This window comes from Crocodylus porosus, unplaced genomic scaffold, assembly GCF_001723895.1.
Source record: "Crocodylus porosus isolate Cpor-Errol unplaced genomic scaffold, CroPor_comp1, whole genome shotgun sequence".
NCBI classification, from domain to species: domain Eukaryota; kingdom Metazoa; phylum Chordata; order Crocodylia; family Crocodylidae; genus Crocodylus; species Crocodylus porosus.
This window is the reverse complement of record NW_017728907.1, coordinates 42,397,995-42,421,130: the sequence shown is the minus strand read 5'-3', so window position 1 is coordinate 42,421,130 and position 23,136 is coordinate 42,397,995. Positions and strand designations below refer to the sequence as shown.

At 42.6% G+C, this 23,136-nt stretch overlaps 1 protein-coding gene across 1 annotated transcript in view; it reads left to right on the top strand.

Moving 5' to 3' along the window:
• The window catches only part of GIPC2 (GIPC PDZ domain containing family member 2), a 40,845-nt gene extending 19,782 nt beyond the window's left edge, over positions 1 to 21,063 (top strand). The window contains exons 2-6 of the mRNA XM_019531217.1: positions 1,154 to 1,339; positions 2,823 to 3,003; positions 6,428 to 6,537; positions 7,649 to 7,730; positions 20,017 to 21,063. Coding sequence (XP_019386762.1) covers positions 1,154 to 1,339; positions 2,823 to 3,003; positions 6,428 to 6,537; positions 7,649 to 7,730; positions 20,017 to 20,168 — 711 coding nt within the window. The 3' untranslated portion in view covers positions 20,169 to 21,063. The remainder of the gene's footprint in view (positions 1 to 1,153; positions 1,340 to 2,822; positions 3,004 to 6,427; positions 6,538 to 7,648; positions 7,731 to 20,016) is intronic.
• Positions 21,064 to 23,136: the final 2,073 nt, after the last annotated feature.

The following is a 23,136-nucleotide window of genomic DNA, read 5'->3' as shown; positions in this document are numbered from 1 at the left end:
CCCCCCTGACTAGTTTGTAACAGGCCACTAGATCCCCCCCAGCCTTCTCTTGTGGAGGCTGAACAGGTTCAGGTCCCGTGGCCTCTCCTCATAGGGCCTGCCCTGCTGCCCGCTGTCCGTGTGAGTGGCCCTCCTCTGGACACTCTCCATGTTACCTCCTGCAGTGTGGCACCCAGAACTGGACGCAGTACTCCAGCTGCGGCCTGACCAGTGCCGCATAGAGGGGGAGGATCATCTCCTTGGACCTGCTTGAGATGCATCTGTGGATTCACGATCAGCTGCTCTGATTTGTGCTCTCTTCCCTATCTGCCACACTGTCTACTGCCTCTCCAATCTATCATGTGCCACACACGCAGGCTGCTAGTGCTACTAGTAGCAGTTATACTGCACGTTGGCCATCCCCGCTGTATGGAACAAGAGGAAATGCAGTTAAGCCAAAGCTCCACTCTGAGAGAAGTTGTTTAGATGTGGATGTTTGTTTATTTGCACTTCTAGAAATACTCCCACCCATACCAGATTATCTTGGGGGGCATATGGCAGGTGAAGTGGGATAGGAGATGCTGGCCAATTGCATCTTGTGATTGACTGGAGCCTAATGAAGTCTTGAAATATTGTGCGGTAGCTGGTTTGGATGGAAAGGATTCACTACTGTAAGCACAGCATCTATAATGTATTGATCAGAAAATAAATTCTGAATAACATGTAGCTTGGGTTGCTTTAGTTTTGGGCCTGAATTTTGAACCCTGATTAATAATCTTCCCAGATTAATTTACCCTATTTAGCTCAGCCTTCTCATAGAGGCAATGGAGAGAGACTTTTGGAAAACAAGTTCTCTCTTTCTTCTCTGCATCTTGCTGACTGACCTCTGCAGAATTGGGTGGGTTTTTTTGGTATGGTACCTGTCATGTAAGTGGATGTCAGCACACACAGCCATTAATGCAGGTGATTTTATGTGAAAAATGAGACTCCTCACTGAAGATCATAAATAAATACCTATTTCAAACTTATTTTGAAGTTGTGACTTAAATTCAGAGAAACCAGAATGCTTTCTGCCCTTTGTTTTCCTGTCATTTACATTTGGGCTTACCATGGCTGGTGCAACACTGAACTTGGACATAATTTCTTTTTTTCTCCTCCCCTCCTTTCTTTATAGATCATGTTTTGCACTTTGAATACACATAGAATTGACATGGACAAGCTCTTAGGAGGGCAAATTGGCCTTGAAGATTTCATATTTGCACACATAAAAGGACCAAAAAAGGAAGTGGATATTCTGAAATCCGAAGAGTCACTGGGGCTTACGATTACAGACAATGGAACTGGCTGTGCCTTCATAAAGGTAAATTTAATTACTAATGGGATGCTTTTGTTCGGGCGAAGGGTCTAATGACACTTTTGCCAGATTAGTTATTATTTGAATGGTCCTTTAGAATGGGTGCCTTTGTTCCTATTGGGCATATTTCAGAAGTAATAAAAGAGCATCAGTCACTTCTCTGAGGGAATGTTGCAGATTGTAGTGTAATATAAAGATGGAAAGCACTGTAGCTAGCACCTGTGCTGCTGTATTAATGTAGCAACAGTGGGAGTCCTAAGTGTAGATATATCATCCATAACTGCTGGTACCTTTAATAATGTGTCATCTGGTTGGAACATTTTCTAACAATTGTAAGAGTATTTATGTTTTAACCTGAATCAGCAAAGCAAGCAGTTTGAAAAGATACTGTTCAATCAGTGGGTGTATTAAATAAGAGAGAAGACCTAAATATACAAACAGAAAGAGCTGTATCTTGCTACAGTTCAGTGCCACTTGGATTAAAAAAATGTAGTCTCAGGTATATTACAAAGCAGAGACCGTATCTGGTTGAATAAACAGCTGTATTTAGGGGAATCACTTTTGTCATATATAGTCTTTTCATTTCAACTTAATTATTTCATTATTAATGAATAAGCACTTGTATTAGGTAATCTGATAGTTATAAGCCCTTGCAACTGTTTATAATTTTAACACTTGGTATAATAAAGTTCTAAGGCTATCACATGCTCAGAGTTTTACAGATGAAGTTGAAATTGCAACTTGCAACTTTGTTCGGTCGTAAGTCATCTTCCTTATTTCAATTTTCTATGAGTTCACAAGTTTTATCAGAAGTTCTGTTACGCAGTCTTAGGGCTCCTATACACATGCAGGGAGGTTGCTCCAAAACACTGTAATTACTCAATTAATCAAGTCTGCTGGAGTGAGATAATTGCCATGTTCCAGTAGCATCTAGTGTCATGTGTATCAGCATCCCCGCACTGAAAAACAGCAGTGGAGCATTTTAAAATTAAAGCATGTTCAGTGAGCTGTAGTTCCAAGTGCCCTGCTACCATTTTTCAGAATGGGGATGCTGATACGTATGACACTCCGGGTGCTTTAATTAGTGTGGGTCTAGAGCTGCGCTAATTGAAACCCCCACCTCCCTGAGCACATCTATAAATGCCCTTATTTTCTGGGTTTATAGCTAAGATGCAGAGCTTTAGTCTTGAATGAAACGAGTGATCCAAGGAGTAATGACTTGGAGTGGGGAGGAGGAGATTATTTTGTAAATGCGTAGGAGAATGTTGTCATAATGTTGTGTATTACAAATCTGGTAATCAGAAATTGGAGTAGTGCGATAAATTTCCTGTATGCTGCACAATAAATGTATTTCCAAGCCTTGAAATAGACAGTGAACTAAGCCTCGCCGGCAGCACTAGAATTTTACTTGCTTATAGTAGCAGTGAATTTGGCCCCCAAATTCCACCCCCCATAATTTTGTTCCTAATTTTTTCTTTTAATCCAACAGCGTATTAAAGAAGGCAGCCTTATTGACCAAATCAAAATGGTATGCGTGGGTGATCATATAGAATCTATAAATGGGAAAAATGTGGTGGGTTATCGTCATTATGAAGTTGCCAAGCTACTAAAAGCACTGGAGAAGGGGCAGACATTTAAGCTACAGTTGATAGAGCCTATGAAAGCATTTGGTAAGTGATGTGTATTGTTTGCACCTTGTATCTGAATGTTAAAATACCGTGGCTGCTTTGTTTTGTAGATTTAGTTTTTAAAAGGAACAATATTTGCCCCAGATGAAGGCCCAAGGTAGCCTAGTTGTCAAGGTGTGTACTTTTTCTTCTGAAGATGGAAATGAACGAATAGACTTTTGCTATTATGTGTTCAACCCCTTCAGACATTGTGCCTAGAATGCCAGGTATCTGTCAGCAGTCCAGTGTTGGATCAGACCACTCCTATGACTTCCACTGGGAGACTTACCTAACATCAGCCACTTATCTCTTTCCCTGCCCACAGGTGCTGGCAGAATCGGTACAGATTTGTTTCACAGACCCCATTCACAGGGGGCACAGAGGCCCTGTGATGCATGATTTGTATGTTCAGCAGGGTCCCCTCTTCCTCAAGCCCCTGCCAATACAATTCATTTAATCTGTGCTGTCAACACTTTCCCAATTGGTAGGGTTTCATAATGTAAATATTTAATTAAAAATGATAAGAGAGACTGAGATTCTATACTGCATCAGTTCATTTCCCTCCATCCCTCGCTACTTCTCCCTGCATAAAAATATCTTGCCCCTCAGCAGACAGCTGAGAAAAAACACGTGGCAGAGTGATCCATTTTGGGTCTTTGTATAGAAAGGAATCATTCGTATCACTAATCATTTGTGTGTTACTTTTTAAAAAAAAATGGGATTGAAATGCAAGTACTTTGTTTAAGCTAAAATTTCAAAATAGGAATAAAAACCAAAATTATTTTAAAAGTTATTCTTTCCTATGCATTATTTTTCTGTAACAGTAAATAATTCAGCATCTGGTATTTAAGATCAGTATTAGAATTGATACATGTACTCCCTGAAACTCTAGAAAATTCCCTTCCTCTGCCCCATTTCATCAGCAAGGTGAAATGTTTATTTTCTAAACATTGCAATCTGTGATGTTTGGGGAGACCTGTACTGCCTCACTGTGAACACTTGGTGTCAGAATAACTGCAGTAATTGGGATGAGAGAAACTGGAAGGCATTTTATGCCGGCTGCTGCAGGCTAAAATGAGGGGTGTGGGTGAAGTGCTGCTTCTGGCATGTATACCCATGTTCAGTACATCTATGTGCATGTCATGCATATGAATCTGAGTGATGCTGAGCCCTGTATAATGTGTATTTGGGAGATGGAAACAATAGGCTTCTTACTCATTGTGTTTGATGTTCAAATTATTTTAATAAGGTTAAAAAAAATATTCCAGGATACACTAAGGTACTTTATGATGCTTTTAATAGATTACCATCCCTCCTCCCTCTCCATAGTTTTAAAAATAAAGTTCTGTATAGAAACTAAGTTAAGTTGTTACCAGGAAACTGGTTTATGGAGGTTTTTTGGCAATCGTAAACCTAAAAGGATTAAATTTTTACTACAGCTCATTATTACTTTCTTTTTCATGCTGTATACAGATGTTGGGGGGTTGTTTTTGTTTTGTTTTGTTTTATTAAAAGTAAGTCGGAATAGTCTGCTGCCTCAAAGGTAAGAATCCAGACATATTTTCAAGTTAACCTGGAACATAAGGCTGTCAAGTAAGAGGGCGTTTAAAGGGTAGCTTCGGGAGGCATTTTGACTAAGAGACAAATTGAGGATTTATTGTTGTTCACCTGCTTCCCCTTTGTCCCCTGGAGATCATAGAAGAGTAATGATTTACTCATTGGAATAGGCCATTTTTCTCCTCCCCCAGTGCATACCAAGTCATCTGCTCTGATCAGTGAATAGGACCATGGACACAAAGCTTTACCTGAGTAAGGATGGGGTTATTACTCTCCTTTTTGAGCATATCATCATGCGCTAGCTTTCTTTGAAGTGAAGCAGCATCCACAAAGCTAGTTGAAGAAAGCATGGCACAAATTTTTAATTTTAATCATGGTTGAAATAATAAGGCCTGTTTTGGCCAAGATAATTCTTGCAGGCAGTTTGGCCATGTTGTTGGGTGCCTATTGCAAACCCCCAACAAAGAGCCTATGCTGGTAATAAGTAAAATGTTACCAGTAGAGAGCTGATGCGGTGTATGTTGAGAATGAGTATTATGATTAAGAACTTGAATTCTCAATGAGGATGAAATGATTCCTTTATAGCTACACCATGAATCCAACAATATCCATAGGGTTATGGAAAATACAGTGATGCTGGATATATATGAAAGTAGTAGTAGACTGGTAAGGCTGTATTAATTTGAGGAAATTTATTTTAAAGTACAGTGATCCAAAAGTGAATTTTAAATCTGAGCAGAAAAAGAAAGCCTTTCTCAAATTGTCTCAGTATTTTGACTTCTAAAGCAGCTGCAACCAATTGGAACTCAGCTGAACAAAATGCATATAAAATACTAAAGACCTATCTTTAAAAGATAGTTTACTAAGAGAATCTTACAGAGAAGGAATTCTTTTGAGGAGTAACCCCTGGAAGGGTTATGGTCCATTAAAAAAACCTGAGATTGTATCTTTATAGTACACAGTTCTGAGTACTATGATTCTTTGACAATGGCTTTTATATTTTGATTATTAAAAAAAAAAAAAAAAGTTTCACAGCTTCTAAAAGGATAAACCTGTTTTCCACTGTGTTGCCTTATAAAAGTTATGGGTAATAATTGTAAAATAAATAATGCAGTCCTTTAGGAACTGGTCACTAATTTTATAAATCATATTTCAAAATAATAGACAAATGCATTATTTATTTTTTAAAATTCATGGACAGCTTATTTTTATGCTTTTGCTACTTGTATAATATGGATTAAAAGCAGGAATAAAAGGGTGACAACCTCAGAATTGAAAGAATGTGTTCAGTACAATTTATTAAATACCAGACTATTAAAATCCTCTAATGACAATAAAAAACATATTGGATTACTTTCTAGCTATGAACCAAATGTTTTTGTTTTACTATGTCTTAATTCAGAGGTTTTCAACCCTTTTAAAGAAGTGTACCCCTTCTGGTGGCAGCGGCCGGACGCGGAGCGGGGGTGACCAGCACACAGTGGTGGCAGTGGTCCGTCCCTTCCCGCATGTACCCCCTAGCACCTTTCCAAGAACCCCTGGGGTACGCGTATCCCTGCTTGACAACCCCAGTCTTATATTTTTATTAGCGTAACCATATACTGGAGTCATTTATCTTGAAAGAAGGTATCAAAATGGTAATAGCGGAAGGAATGTTTTCCTAGCAATGACTGCTACGTGGAAATTGCATTAGACCAAGAATAAAAATTTTCTTCAGAACATTTAGGTACTGGTAATGGTCTCAGCATGGAGCTCAGCTAGGCTGCAAAACCTGCTCAAGAAGCAGGGTAGATACTCAGGTGGTTAACCTGTGCTGAAGTCTGATTTATTTACTAAATTGTGTATTTAACAATTCTACTTTTGTTTATAGAAATGATTGAACCAAGGCTTAAAGGTGGAAATCTATCAGAGGCTAAAATCTCAAGGGGAAGAGAAACACTTCGACTGAGATCTAAAGGCCCTGCCACTCTGGAAGAAATGGTATGTTTATATAGACAGAATATAGCATTTGAAACTTTTAGGACCATATATGACTGCAAAATATCAGACTTACCATTCTACAGAAGTGATAAAACAGAATTTTAATGAAAAATGTTTAATATTTTGTTAAATATCATATGGTCTTGTGGATGCAGAGAGAAACTTGATAATAAATAACAAATCTAAAAGCTCAAATATCAGAAGGTAAATTTAAAAGATTCCAAATATATATATTTTAAAAAGCTTGTGATTTTTAAAACCAATCCCATTTCTTCCCCCCAGGCTTTGGTTTGTGGGTTTTCTCTTTCTTTGAATGCAGGAGTTGATAACACCAGTGCGTACACATAATTTACAAATAACTGACTCTTTAGATCCCACAGAACATACATTATTCTGTGTTTGTACAATGCCTAGCACAGTGCTCCATGACTAGACCTTCTAAGCGTTATTTGCAGTACAAATAAGAGAAGTTTCAGTAACAGATTTATTAGCTTCCTTTTGTGGAGCTGTATTAGCATATTAAAAATCTTTGGCCAAGGAAATGCCTCTGTCTGCATTAACCTTCATCACTTTTTCAGTTATACCTTTTTGCTGATGACTCAAAATGGTGAATGATGACTGACCCGTGTGGCATTGTCAGTAAAATAAAAGACACAGCTTACCCCTCCCTCCCTCCCCCAACTTTCCCCCAGCCACATGCATCATGCACAAGCAAGATGGGATGCAGGTTAGTCAAAAAGTGGAGAGTGCCATGCATTTCATTAAATTGACATACATGACAACATTAAAAGTTCAAGTACTCGCATGGATATGTCAGCTGGAGAGAATTCAGATTTATGTATTCTGCCCTACTTGCACAGGGTGTCACCAAGAAAACCAATTTTTTCTTGTTAACTCTGACTTTGTCTTGCTACAGGTTCACTCTTGGTTTTCTTATTAAATCCTAACTAAAGACCAAAATAATAAGATAGATTTACTTAATATATATTAGTTGGGTAGGGATAAGTCAGATCCTAACTATAAAACTTTTATTGATTTGAGTGTCTTTGTAACCACAGCATTTCATTTTGGGTTTAGAAGATTCATTCTTATCTTTTTTCCTTTAATAAAGCCCTCTGATGTTGAAGAAAAAGCAATAAAGAAAGTTGATGACCTTCTTGAAATGTATATGGGAATACGAGATATTGAGTTAGGTGAGTATTTAGCTCTGTTGTTATATGATTATGATTAAATCATTCTCCTGCTTGATTGATTTTATTTATCCAAGCTTAATCCTTCCATTTGTGTGATTTATATATTAGTGTGTGTGTATATAGTATAAAAATTCTAGTAGTGTATGTCATTAGCACTTCATATATAATTCTAATAGTGCCTATGACTATATATACACATACTATTGGAATGTGCACATCTAAAGAGGCTATTACCGCTTGAGCTGAAAGAGGAACCTGCAAGACGTCTTAGTTTTTCAAAACTGTTCTCAACCCTGTAGTAAGTAGATGTGAGAAATTTCACCCTGAAGTTAACATTTCCAGACTATATTTTAAAATTATTAATGTGATTCTTGTTTTAATAATTTAAACATTGTAATAGTACAGATACTTTGTTAATTGGCAAAAACCTGTCTTTGCAGCCAAAGATCAAACCAGATACTCCCATTATGATAGATTCTGTGCCTCTGTGCAGTAGTATGCAGTTTTTGCCTCAAATGTCAATAAGCCAAAAGGAATGGATAATACACATACACAGGGCCTGTTTACGTGTGATGCGATGTCACTGTAGCAATGTACTACAACAGTGTAGCATTGCAAGGCATGATGCTTGCAGCTACATTGCTATAGCAAATGCTCCCTCAGTATAGTGTGCTGCTATGGCAATGTAGCAGCTAAAAATAACCATGCATGGCATAGTGCAGCCTGTACTCCAAAAGGAAGCACTAAATGATGGTGCAGTAACAATGGCACTGTCTGGGCATGTGTAGACTCACCCAGAGTGAAGAAAATGGTGGGAAGCGTGCAAGTCAGCCCACCATGGTTGTTTTTTGAGGTTGGAGGGATGTTTAATGGGAAGTGACAAGGACAGGACGGGGGGAAGGGGCTAAGGTGGCAGGTGTGGAGAGAAGCTGAAGAGAGGAGACTCTAAGGGGAGGAGAGGGAAATGGCTGAAACAAATGATCATCCCAGAGGAGAGTGTCCAGTTGGAACTATAGCAGATTGTCCAAATGACTGAATGTCTTTTTGGCTGCTTTGGTAGTTGCTTCTGTCACATGGAGTATGTGGCTCATTCCTTCCTGCAAAGCTGGTTCCTTTTTCCCCCAAAGCCACTAGGAAGAGGCAGGGGGTGGAGGCACTAGAGAAAAGTATTACCTAGGTCAGGACTGTCCAGTTTCTAAGTGGTCAGGGGCTGCATGCTGCTTAGATGCCCACCTGTTGCACTGTACGCTCACACCCCGCACCCTGCTGCAGCTCATGCCTGTGTGGACACATCCTTCTCTCCGGTCTTCCTCCCCAGTAACTGTTGCAGTGAAGCCACATGGACACTTCTCCCTTCCCCACTGCTGCATTGCACACAGCATAGTCCCAGCCTCAGCCTGAGTCCTGCTTGCTGTGTTGTACCATCCCGTGGGGCAGGTGCAGAATATAAAAGCTGGAGGGGAATTCCAGAGATTCTGGCTGCTCTTGCTCCCAGAGTGATAGGGGGAGTCATGGCTGGGCAGAAGCCTGTGTAAGCTTCATGTGGCCCCCAGCTGCCAGTTGGACAGCCCTGATATACAGGTCTTGGTACCTTCAGAGTATTGAGGCACTTGCATAGAAGTCAGATTACAACTAACTGGGCCTTACAGTATGCTTCTTTCTGGGCTGGGAATTCCCAAGGAAGCTGGCTCCTCCCAGAAACCCACCATAATACTTCCAGGCTTCCTGACATCAGCATAGGACTCTGGAAGTCCTGAGAGTCCTTCCTTGGTTTGCAGTTCTCAGGACTTCCAGACTTTCTTGGTTACCATTGGGGTCCAGCAGCATTGGCATGGGATGGCCTCCTAGCTAAAACTTTTGGGGCACCTAGCTGTGGGGCAGTCTTCATTGCAAACCTGTCTTGTAGTTGGGATACTTAATGTCTGCCACAAAACAGTGGAACTGGTTCCAGTGAAACTGTCATTGATTTGATGAACACTGAGCTTAAGATTTTCTGGGTAATATTTTGGATTCTACAAATTGACATTTTTCCAATGAAACTCTTCAGAAAACTTTTGCCCAGTTCCAGTTAATATGGCTATGAGCAGAGTATGTTAAATATTCTCATTGATCTGCTTTGAGGCTTTTTTAAAAGGTTTTATGCCTTTGGATCCTCCTGTACCTGGTTTAGTAAAGTTCAAACAACTCTGAAGTTGTCTTGAGCGCTGCACGCCGTGGAACCCCATCTTCTTTTCAGTCATAGCTGAGCAAATGCCCATTTCTTACCTACAGGCCCAGGTACTAATCCTCATCTCCCCGAAAATGTTCCCATCCACAGTTAGAATGTATTGAACACTAACCACAAAACAGTAATGCCTTACAGGTCTGCTCTCATTTCCTCTTACTCACCCCTCTCTGTGCCCCTCTGAATCTTTTTCCCTTACTGCTGTATTCAGCTACTCTTTTCAGGTCATTCTACTAAGCCTAGAAGAATAAATAAGAAAAAGGTTTTGTGGACTAAATCCTATAAGGTTCATCTAGCTCTGATTTTTCACTACTACACCATGTCCTTCAAAGTTAAGCAGTATGTGTCAAGGGTCAGTGGTAAAAGGAGATAGAAAAAACAGCTGTATCTTTGTTAAACAATTAGAGCCCTGTTGCAGTTAATTTTAGGTGGCTCCTGGAGCTCTTAACCCCTGGATTGTCCCCACACTAACAACTGAAACTAGTTTTAAGCACGCTTTATGTGGCTTAAAGTTATGCCACAGGACAGGTTTCTCTTTGATCAGTGTTGCCCAACTCATTTTCCATTAATGTTTGTCCACTCCCCCCCGCCTGATGAACCACCCAAGTTGTAGTCCTCCAGCATCCCAGGATGCTGTGTGCCCCCCACCCTCCCCTCCTGTTCAGCATGGACAAACTTTCCACCCCCGGATTCTACTCCCCAGGGGGCAGTTCTGGCACCAAACCAAAGCCCCTTCCAGCCTCTGGGTGTGTGACCTTCCCACCCCCCCAGAGGTGCAAATAGCAGAACACATACCAGCTAGCCAGGTCACAGGGCTTGCATAGGTCCAGGAGTGGGGTTGGGGGCTGGAAGGGGGGAGAACAAGGTAGGGGGCCAGACTGGGCTGGGTCTTCATTCCTGGGGCAGGGGCAGTAGCTCCCCGAAAGTACCTTCCCTCACTGCTCCCACTTCACAGCCACCCTGGGAAGCATGATCAGAATCCCCCAGACCTAAATCCATGTGACGTTCCTTATATTACTTTCTCTTTATTTCTTTTTAAATTCTTTCTTAATTTTTGCTTCATCTCCCATCCCCACTTCCTTTCCACCCCCATCCCATTTAATGCTCTGCCTCCCAGATCCATGTCCCATGCCCCCTTCTCCCTCCCAACCCATTTCTCTTACACCCTCACCAGGAGCAGGGGCAGAAGAAGCCTGTCCTGGCAGCTCAGAGCTGTCGTTCCTAGGTAGGGCCCTGCTCACCAGCCCTCTAGTGGGAAGTCACAGCAGTGCAGGTGGGGAACGGTGGGAGAAGGTTATTAGCCTTAATGTGTAACTGCTTCAAACTTGACCTAGCGTTAACACCAATCAACATTGTGAGCAGCTCAAATTGCAGTGTATAACAAGTCCCTAACAGCTTTAAGTATCTAAAATTCCTCAGGAATGGCAAGTTAATCATCTATCACAATTTTTCTTCAATTAACCTATGCTAGTTGTTTTCATATGTTATTAGTGTGATCAGTTGCTTCTGAAAGTAAAATCTGAGGAATGATTCATTCAGAGAATGCCAGTCAGCTGAGTTAATAATTTTTCTCATTACTCAAATTAGATGAGCTGAAAAAACAAATTGCCACAAGTGTGACAACAGACGAATGATTAAGATCTTAGTAATTGTTCACTTACATTTTGTTCTGTTCATCAGAGGCTTTTTCATGTTGGATTACATGGCCTGGTAATCTCTTTTAAAATGACATCATTTTTATTGTAAATGAATTAAATTATAAGCACAAACCCAGAAGCTTAAAAAATGAAAAGTATGTAACAGACAAAATTTAAATTAAGACATGTACAGTCAGTATCATTAAGTTTCCATACTTACTAAGTTTTTCCTTAAAACATGAAGTAGCTGCAGTGCTTTGAATTCATTGACAATATATCTGATTTACACTAGGCTGAAGTTTAGGAATTTTTTTTTTTTATTTAGGAGAATATTTTCAAAGCCACAAAGGACCCAGTGGCAGATGCACAACTCTTATTTGGGTCAGAGAATCTCTCTTGGATTCTGTTTTACTATCTACTTAAATGTAGAATGTATCCCTTGGCTTGAGCACATTCGGTACCCTTAACAGTGTTAAGGGAATGCTAGATATTGAGCCAATAAACTCTGCTTCTGCATAATTTACGTAATAAACGAGCCAGTTATGGTCAATGTGAATGAAATCTAATGGGTGGCATCTGCTAATTAAGTGGAGCTAATCTTTAATTGGTGGGGTCAAGAAAGATTAATTCCTGGATGTTGTCAGTGAATGCCAATTATGGGACTTATCCTCTGAAGAAGAGCATAAGGATACAGGCCTATGTGGGACCCATTTTGCACTGGTAGTTGTCTGAATCATGGCAAACAGAAGGCAAGAAAGAGTGCTAACCGTAGGTCAATGGAACCCAATCCCAGAGAAATGTAATACAAGTGCGGAGTAGCTGAGGAGTCCTTCTCACTTACCAATCTGATGTGCACTGAATGAGCCCTGGCTTAGCGTTACATGTGCAAGTACCTTGGTGGTACATGGTGAGGATTTAGCCTCCCACAACCTTCAATTTAATATATTTAATGTGGTAATTCAGCTGTATTGACACTAGAGGTCAGCACCAAACTATTGTAATGAAAAGTTACTACTGTCACTGCAATATCTTTCATAAAATGCATCAGTATATCAGTATATTTCATAAAAGCACAGTATATCAGGGTGGCAGTGAAAGTATAGCTCCAATAGAGATTAACATGTCATCAGAAACCCATGCTTTCCAATGCTTATCATAGAAATTTTACTTGACTGCTGAAATTTCTTGTGATGGTTTTAGTGGCAATTTTTTAAAAGTTTGGCTAATGCCTAGGTGCTATTTTGTTCTACTTGAAAAACTGTTTTTTGTTTTGTGTTTTGCTTTGCTTTGCTTTTTCTTTCTTTCTTAAATAAGTACATTTTGGATCAGTGACAGTTTCAGACCGCTGATTTCCCATGTAACCTGGAGGCATAAACAGGGCAGTTTTACCTTCAAGGAGATAACCAGGGATCCTGGTTCTCCCTGATAAAAAAAAAAAATAAAAAAATAGTTCACAAATTCTCTAATTAAAACCCACGGTTAAAATGAAAGGCCCCCCACAGCCCCCTGCTTCCTTAGGTCTGCTGGAAGGGGCCTGTGCCAGAGACGACCTGAGCAGGGTGCGGGGGCCAGGGCAAACTGGCCTGTGCAGGGCCTCACCCCAGGTGGGAGGAAGCTGGTGGTGGAGTCAGTTAGGCGAGAGAGGCTGCTGAGCAGCTGGACATGAAGCTGGCAGCATTGCGGAGTTGCTGCGGCCTCTCTGCCCGGCTCCGCAGGGCTCCCCAAAGTGTGGGGCCCAGGGTGGCTGCCCTGATTCTCTGTCCCCTAGGGATGACCCTGCCCTCAGCTGCCAGGGCTATGGGGCCAGGGACCTGGGTCCACAGCCCCCTGCCCCTGGCAGGAGGCGGCTGCTGCAATGGAGCGGAGCCCAGAGCCTGGCTCTCCCCTGCTGCCTGCTGCAGGCTCAGGCAGGTGGGTCCAGCTCCTTGCTGCAGCGTGCACTCCTGGGGGCCAGGGGGGACCCTTGTCCCCCAGATCTGTGTGTAGATCTGCCCGCTTCAGGCTCAGGCTCCTGTCCTGCTGCTCTCCCAGTATGTGTGACCCGGCACTGCAGGGAACAGTAGAGCTGCACAGGAAAGCTGCCTGCTGCAGAGAGCTCCGTGCTGCCCTGGGGACACGTCCCCTGCCTGCAGGGCTGTAGCAGGGGCAGTGGCACGGGGTTGCATGCAGGGGTCTTGTTGCCAGGCCAGCACAGAGCTCACAGCAGCAAGCAGTTTTCTTGTGCAACTCTGCTGTTCCCTGCAGCACTGGGTTGCACATGTCAGGCGGTGGAGGACCCAGGGGAGAGCAGCAGGGCTGAAGCAGGCAGCATACAACCTCGTGACCTGCACACAGATTTGGGGGGCATGGGTCCCCCCTCTCCCCCAGCTGTGTGCACAGCATTGGGGAGCAGACCTCCAAGCCCACAGCCCGCCCCACCTCCATCCCACACACAGATCTGGAGGTTGCAGGTCCCAGCCCCCCCTGGAGTCGGTGCAGCAGCAGGAAGCTAGCCCCAGCCCTCTGGATGAACTGCTCATGGCCCTGTCAGGGCCCTGTGGCCATACATTGCAGCCCCGGGCCAAGCTGCAGGCACTGCCAAGCTAGGCAGCAGCCCTAGGCCCAGTCCTGCCCAACTCCTGCCCTCCCTCCCTATGGGAGCCTCAATTCTCTGCCCCCTCCCCCCCATTCCACTTATCTGCAGGAGCTGCTCTCTAGGCTACCTGGTAGCCCCTGCCTGACTGCCCTCCTTCTGCTCCCTCCGCCCCCTCCCAACCCCTTGCAGGCTGGAACTTTGCCAGCCTGCAAAAAGCTGTTTGCAAAACTGCAAAATCTGCAGGTTTCTCAAGTACAATGAGAAATTTGCATTTGCCTCTGGTAAATTGTAGATTTTACAATCTACAATTTATTCTATTTTTCTATGGGAAACAGAATACTTAGATCCCTGGAGATAACTGATCTGATCTAAAACCTAAGATAGACGAGGGGTTTGCAACACAGCCTGCAGACCAGATCTGGCTCACGAAGTTACTGGATGCAGCCAGTGGAACCAGAAGGCTTTGCCTGTGCTAGTGTCCATGCCTGCATACAAGCCAGGGCTGGGCAACTTCCAGCTGCACCAATGCCACTGCCACTTCCTCCTTACCACCCATTTAGAAGACTGGCATGGATGTATCTTCCATCTGGCAGGGAGCTGCATCAGTACCAGGCAGTTTCCAGCTGTGCTCATGCTGCAACTGGAAGGTTGAGTGGAGTGTGAGTGCAGCATGGATGCAGTTTCCAGCTGTCCAGCTCTGGTCTCTTCACTGGCTAGAAGCTATTCCAGCTGGGGAGTGGAGCATGAGGAGAAGTGGCAGCAGTACAGGCACAGCTCCCACCTGCTTGACCCTGGCCCTGGTGTAAATGCAAGGAAAGCCCCACCATTAATGTGGGTTGGGTGCCACAGAGCCAGGTTGTTTTGGCACATGGCTTGTAAAAGGTTGCTGGCTGCTGAGATAGAGGACTGAGAAGGGAACTCAACTGTCACAGATCAGTACCCTGCTACTGTGGGCAGTAGTGCTTATACAATCCTTTTAGTAAATTTACCAAGTTCTATCTTGATACCAGTTAAGTGTCTGTTGTGTCCCCCCCAATTCTCATTGGCAGGCTGTCACTGCTCTGGTGGGCAGAAGCTTTTTTAAATTTCTAGACTAAATTAATTCATAGACAGTTATGCCTATTCTTGTTCCAACATTGCTCTTTAAATTAAAAAGCTCTGAAGTTTACACCCTTAATGCACTGTAGAGAATGTATTTATATTCTGCCTCAAGCTTTCTTAAAAGAAGCTAAATCTTGCATCTGGATCTAATATTTCACAAATTCCTATCCTAGGTTCCCCTTATCTCATGGTTTCAGGGGGTAGTGGAAGGTTTTGCTGCCAATGTGATCCAGGTAGATCCAGTAGTGCAACTAAGGGAGGGGGGATGGGGGGACAAATAGAGCACCAGCCCCTGGGTGCTGACTTAAGGGGCTTAAAAATAGCAGTTGCCACCTGCTAGCCTGTTGCTGCTGCCCAGTGTTCCCCTGCACCACTGCAATGTAGGGCACAAAACTGCACTGCTGTACTTCTGGGTAGAGCCCTCTTCACCAGAAGCTTTACTTGACCACTATCACTAGCTCATCTTAAAGAAATTTGTACCCACAGCTTCATGGTTTAGCTGCTACTTGGTACTTAATACAGGGGCATCTAATCCAAACGATCTTAGGCAGCTGCCTATATAACTAACGCTTAATTTGAGCCCTAAAGTTCATTAAGAAAAACATTGAATCAATTGATACACACAGAAATACAGCTATTAATATAGTACAATGGGGATTTTTAGCCATTTCTGTCTTGCAGTGCCATATTTCATATAATTTTCCTCCAAGAATTTTTTGTGCCAATAACGCTGGTGCTTTACAGTAGGGGTCTTAGGAGTCAGCACAGTGTTATAAGGGATACTTTTGGCAAACTGTTTTTTCCAAGAATCCCCCCAGAATCCTGCCATCCTGTCTGCCCTAGAGACCACTTTCATGTCTGCTACACCAGATCAAGCGCAACTAGATACATGAATCTCAGCAATTTCAGTTAGCCAGGATTTATACAAGCTTTCCTCGGCCTTGAGTACATAATTTGACACCCTGAAATTTTGTTTTGAACTTCCCCTTTGAGTGCACTTAATTTTGAACAAATTTTGCTTGCAGTTACTGGGGGGTTTTTTGCCTGAAACCATGAAATTGTCCAAGTTGTCTCACAGTTTACAAGAAGTTGTGAGTTCACATGTAAGTCAGACATTTGTTTATAAGAAATTCGTAAATATGAGTGAACTTGGGCTGTGCGTCATGTCAAGAACACTTGGAAGCCAGAGAAGTTCACCAGACTGTGATCAAAAGGTTTTTATGTTATGTCTGATGGCACAATGAACCAGCTTACTTGCTGAAGACTAGGTAGGCTCGCTTTACATACATGCATAGAATTACATTATGCCATACAGACATATTATTGGAAGCCTGTCTAGATAGACCAGGGCATAGAAGTTATCTATTCTGAGGTGACTTCTTTTTTTAATATTGTTACCCTTTCCAGCATCTCTAGCATGTTACTGTTTTCATTCTTCTGAGTGGAAAATTTATAGGTGTTATCAGATCCTTCCAAGTGTGCATGTAGAGTTTGGCCACATGCTTAGGAGGAAATTGGATTTATAACAAAGTTGAAATAAATACCAGCTCTCAATTTAAGACAGACACACGAGGTAACTCTCAGTACTTCAGCTTTTAGTGTTGATTCTGGGCTGTAATGTTCTCTGCTGTTGGAAACATACAGACGCTATGAAACATAGACACGGATCTTGGCCAACAAGCTGTGTTCAAAGTCCTGATCATTGCCATTGGTGAATCTGTAATCTCAGGTTACTGTAGGATTCTCTATAAGTGGTGCAAGCTAGTTTTGTGACTTGTATACAGCACCTCTAACCTTCAGGCTACTGGTGGCATGGTCATGGCATCCTAGTCCATTGTCATTTAAGAGATTATTGGCAGCCAGCATAAATTATAATAGCCATCTGAATCGTCACCCAAATGGTCAAGGGCTGAAGGCCCTTCTGCAGAGCTTCAGTGCACACTGGGATAGCAGTTGATTATCAGGTCCTAAATAATTGCCATAAATTATTTTTTTTCCCCCCCTCAGACTTAGACAGCATATTCTTCTTCAGGTCTCTCTCAACCATGCAGCTGGTCCAATAAAAGATATCACCCACAAAAATTCTTGCCTCTACCATAAGTATTAATTTCCATACTGAAAGTCTAGAGACAGAGAAAAATAGGGCTGGAGGCAACTTCAGGAGATCATCTACTCTAACCCCCGGTGCAAGGCAATAATAATAATAATATGTCTTAACTAATATATAGGGCTTTTCATCTGCAAATCTGAAAACTCATTATGAACAAACATTATTCTCATTTTTACATATGGAAAAACTGAGGCATAGAGAGGTAAAATAAATTGCCCAACATTGCATAACTGATTTAAAAAAAAAATTAGTTTAGACCAGTAGTGCTCAACATTTTTTCCTGGTAGGCCAGATGGGCAGTACCTAGTCTGGCCATGGGCTGGCTGGTGATTCTGATCTAACACTCAAGGTCGGCGTGGCAGGAACCATCAGCCCACACAGATGGGGATAGGGAGTAGCTTGGCCTGACCCTGACCCCATAGGGAGGGGATGAGAGCTTCACCTGGTCCCTTGGCTGGGGTGGGGGGCACATCTTAGCCTTGCAGGAGGAAGGGGCTTAACCCAACCCTGCAGTGGGGAAAGGGGAACCTGGCCCCACGGGGGGAGGAGGGAAAGGAAGGAAGTGGGTGTGGCCTGGCTCTGATCTGGCACATGGGGCTTGGGATTTGAGAATTTGGCAGTGGGGGAAGGTGGTTATATTAATAGCCACTGCTCCCCTGCCCCCCAAATTTCCTAATCCACAAGGAACCCTGCGGGCCAGATATGATGGCTCTGTGGGCCAGTCCACATTTGACTTGTGGGCTGCAGTTTGAGCACCCCTGGTCTAGCCTCCTTAGTTCTTGTCTCATACCATTTCTTCTGGGGCACCCAACATTTCTGTCATGTTCCTCTATACCCTTGCTTGATCAAACCTGAATTCTTGCAATGTGCTTGTGTCCTGCCTCTTACAAAAGTAGATGGATTTACTTTTTTTTTTCCTGTCCAGGCTTTATATTAATTTATCCCCAAATGGCCATGTTTTTATGAAATGCTTTTTCATATCACATTTACAATATTTCTTTCCAAGTGAAAGTAAAACTGAGTATATAAAATGGATCTGATCCAGCATGACCTCTGAAAGTGTTCTGAAACCCATTCTGTCTTTAATTGCATGTCTCTGGTCTTGTTTTTCATATTCAGGGCCTTGAGCTGTTTAAGTTCTGGTTTGATAGAACTGTACTTTGATGCCTGGTTGATTAAAAATTTTACACAATATGCATTTTGATCTCTCAGTTCAAACACTATATCTGTGGAGTAGTTGCTGCCACAAAGGGGCATAAAAATTCTGTCCTAGACAACGCAGTGAAGCATTGTGCTATATCACACTTGGTTCTTCAGCCCATATCTAAATGTACTTCCATGGAATACAACAATTAATAGTTAGGATACAGAATGTGCACAGAAAAAAAAAAGTAGGGGAATTAATTTGATGCAAGACAAGTAGGATAATTTCTCACTAGGACATCAAAGAAACTCATACATAGCAGCGTAAGTGTTGGAAGGCCGGGGCTAACCCTCTCCCCCCTGCCCAAATGCAGGCAGCCTGGGCGCAAGCTCCAGGTGGCTGCAGTGGAGGGGAGGGAGGACACACAGACAGATACAAGCAGCTGGAGCCTGCAGGCATGTGTGGAGCAGCACCCAGCAAGTAAATGTGTGGACAGGAAGGGCATCAGGGGAGGAAAGGGGCATGAGGGGGCACATTGAGGCTTTCACAGGGTGGGGGGAAGGGTGTGAATAGGGCCCCAGGGTAGATCATTGGATGCTGCCCAGGTGGGTTGTCCAGAGTCGGGGGGGGAGGGGGCTCCAGCTTCTGTGTGCACCCCTAAGACAGGCACAGGGGGCACATGCTTCCCCCAGTCTGTGCGTAGGACAGAGGTGGGCTGCCGCTGAGGGCTGGGTTCTGCACCTCACTGCTGGCACCCTGGGAGCGGCACAATGCCACGTGCCTCCAGTTGCCAGGCAGGCAGGGGCTTGGCAGAGCCAGCGCGCAGGAGGCACGTGCTGTCATGCCGCTCCTGGGACACCAGCAGCAGGGTGCAGAGCCCAGGCCACAGCGGCAGCCCACCTCTGCCCCGTGCAGAGATCAGGGAGCATGTTTTCCCCCTGTGCCTGCTCTGGGGGTGCATGCAGATGTGGGAGCCCCCCCCGTGTCCCTGGATGAACTGCCTGCGCAGCAAGTTTCCTCACTCCCTCCCTCACCTTAGGGGCCTCGATCTGCTTCCCCCCCCCTTCCCCATGACAGACTTACTTGCTGGGGGGAGGCACATGTGCACTTGCATGCTTGCATGCTCAGCCCCCTCAATCGTCTTGTCTTCCTCCATCTATGCATAGCAGAGGAGAATGTTAGCTATTAGGGAGGAGATTTAGATGGATAATTTTTCTTGCTTTTCACTATTCTCAGTCAGTAGTGTAACTGGGTAAGTGAGGACCAGCCATGGGTGCCAGCCTAGAGGGATGCAAGGTTGCTGGTGGTGGCTGCTGCTGTTGCTGTTCTGACCCCAACTACTGCTGCTTCTTAGTGAACTGCTTATTACACCTCTGTTCAGTGTTGTAAAGCAATACTATGAAATACTTCCCCGGGCATATTATTTGACTATCATTTTCTTTCTTATTTGATAAATTTGTGTGTTCTGAGCTGGGAATTTCTGTTTGTTTTTTAGCTGCCACAATGGTAGAAGCTGGAAGAGACAAAAACAATCCAGATGAATTTGCAGTGGCACTTGATGAAGCTCTGGGAGACTTTGCATTTCCAGATGAGTTTGTCTTTGATGTATGGGGAGCCATAGGTGATGCTAAGGAAGGACGATTGTAATGAGAATTGTTCATTAATCCTTGTTTGAAGGTAGCAGGTTTTTAAACAAGTATTAGAACAGAATTTAAATAGCTTGATTGATGTCAACTCTGAGCTAAATTTGTATATATTTAAAATATTTCCACTGAAAATCTGCAAAGAATATTTTTTCGGTATGCATTTGAAAAATCTTGGTATACTGTCTCAATTAACTGAAAGCTACACATCTGAAAAAATATTTTATGTACTTTCATAGATGAATATGTGGGGCAGTTTAAGGATACACTTAGCATTCCATGAAAATTGATCTTTTACTTTGTTTTCCAGACTTGTAGCATAATACCAATATTTTGAAACTCTGCGAAGGTATTAGATACACTAGCTGTAGAAGCTGGTTGATTTTTATCTCGTTTAATGAAAAGACTTACAAAACTTGATAAAATAAAAAAATACTTGACTCTATTATAATGCAATTATGCTTTCTTTTCTCATGTACATTTTGTAGATACAAGTCTGTGGTACTGTTAGACATGGAAAAGTTGCCTTTTATTAAAGAAAATTGCATAGCAACTCAACTTTCTGTGTAGGGGTTAGGTTAAGAGAAAACATTTTTCTGAGACACTTTGTTTGAAAACAATTTGATTTTATACAGCATATAATACCTAATCTGTTGCTGGATGGAAAGATTCCTTAGAAGAGTTTAAAACATTATGAGCTGCTACTTAAGTTCTTTGCCATATTGTTGTATAAAAGTTCTCTGACCAGCTAAAGAATAAACAAAAGTTAGTTGCTTCTATTTTATATACCTGTTACGCATAATGGTAGTGACCTGGTGCTGCGTGCTGTACCCTATGACTAGTCATGGACTTTAACTTAGCATGAGCGCTTTGTTGAATAAAGGCCTTAGTTTCCTTTTTTTTGCTTGTATGCATCTTTCAGGTAGCAATATGGGAAAGACATTTAAAAACATCTCAAACAAGGTAGAAAAAAGGGCAAAGTGAATAAAAACATTTTCATGGAACCTCAATTTTTTAAAATTTCTTTTTTGGTTATTGCCTGAATTTCGTGTTTCGAAAATATGTCCTTTTAAAAACACAATTCTTTCTTACACATCACTAATAAAATCTCATACTATTAATAATGATTTTTCTAAATGACCTAAATTTATTCATTTGGTTTAACAGTTTTCTGTTCAAATAATGGATTCAGTTTTAGTTTTGCTTACAATTGGTTTCATTTTCAGATGCCTAGTATAACTTCTATTGGGTTTAAAAAAGGAAGAAAGCTGTTTGTTTTAGAAACAGCTTTCTCATCACATTTTAAAAATGTGTTAGTTTGTATGTTGATCTTAAAACGTATAAAAGCCTTGTTTTACACCATTTAAATTGGGCCAATTGGCAGACAACCTTATCCTTTTAAGACCATCCAGGAAGAGAATGTAGGACCCGAGCTGTGCAAATACTGTGTACTTTCATGTGCTTGTAAAATAATTGTTGCTCCAAAAATTATATTTTCTAAATTATGATTTTTTTTCTTAACTCCCTCCCCTTTTTCCCCACTGTGAACTGTCTGTGGAAAAGGTTCTTTTGCTATCTTACTGACACAGGTTGGTATAAATATGGGTTATAACAAATTTTTATGTATACATGGTAATGATTTGTATCATTTTTATGCATCACTTTTTAATATAAAAATATAAGATGTTCCAAAAACTACAATGGCTGATGTTGGGAGGTGACTTGTAGCTCTCTCTTAAAAAGTGAAAGGGAAGCAAATGCTAAAGATGATTCATTTAGCCTCTAAATCAGTTTCTTTCAATCTTTTTTTCATTTGTGGACCCCTAAAAAATTTCTAATGGGGGTGCAGACCCCTTTGAATAGTAAGTGTGGGTATTCATATACTTTTGATTGATCATAGTCATCTTTTGTAGACCCGTTAGACATAATCTATGGAACCCTAGGGGTCTGTGGATCACAGGTTGAAAACTAGGAGTGTGCAAAATGGACTCTCTCTGATTCAGATTTGGCCCAAATTGGGGACAGTGATTTGATTAGTTGATTCGGATCACTTCTCCTCAATTCAATTCAGTCAAATCCAAATCTGAAGTTTTGATGCTGATTCAGAGAATCAGCGATTCGGACATAGACATAGCTTTAAAAGTTTTTTCTACATACCTCGAGGTATCAGGCGTGGCTCATGAATGCTGGGATGAATGGAGTTTGCCACAGGAGCCTGAGGAGGCCCCCACGTGCTAAGTGGTGTACTTCAGTTCCACTTCCAGGTTCTTCCGGGTCTGCCAGGGAGCATGCTGGGGCACCCCCCGCATGCTTTCTGGTGGACCTAGAAGTGGACCAGAAGTGCTTCTGGTCTACTTCTGGGTCTGCTGCCAAGCACGCAGGGCCCTGCCCTGCACTCCTGTGGGACCTTCCATGTGCCTGAGCATTGCAGCATTCATGAGCCACCTGCTACCTAGAGGCATGTAGAAAAAACATTTAAAGCTGTGTCTGTCTGAATCGTCAAATCTTTCCGAATGTCTCTGAATTGATTCTGTGGGTTCTGATTTGACTCAGAGAAATTAAAGGGTCTCCTGATTCGATTCGGATTTGGAGATTCAGCTACAGCATAGGGCCAAATTTCGACTGAATTGAATCGGGGACCGAAGCTTTGCACAGCCCTGTTGCAAACCACTGCTTTAGACCATGGCTTTAGGGGCCACACTCTGCAAAGGTTTCAGGCCTTGGGCCATACACAGTATGGGCTGTATGCTATCCCTGCTGTACAGTCTCCCTGAGCTTACTGGGACTTGCCTCCCCTGCCCTCCTATCCTGCCCCAGAAACCCCTTTCATGTCTCCTACAGCAGATCAAGGGCAGCGAGACATGAGTATTGGGAGTTCTGTATTATAACTGCTCACAGGTGAGATGCAGCCTGTGCACTGCTAGTTGGACAGCCCTGCTTTAGGTGAATGGGCACTGTTTTGTAATGGGCTA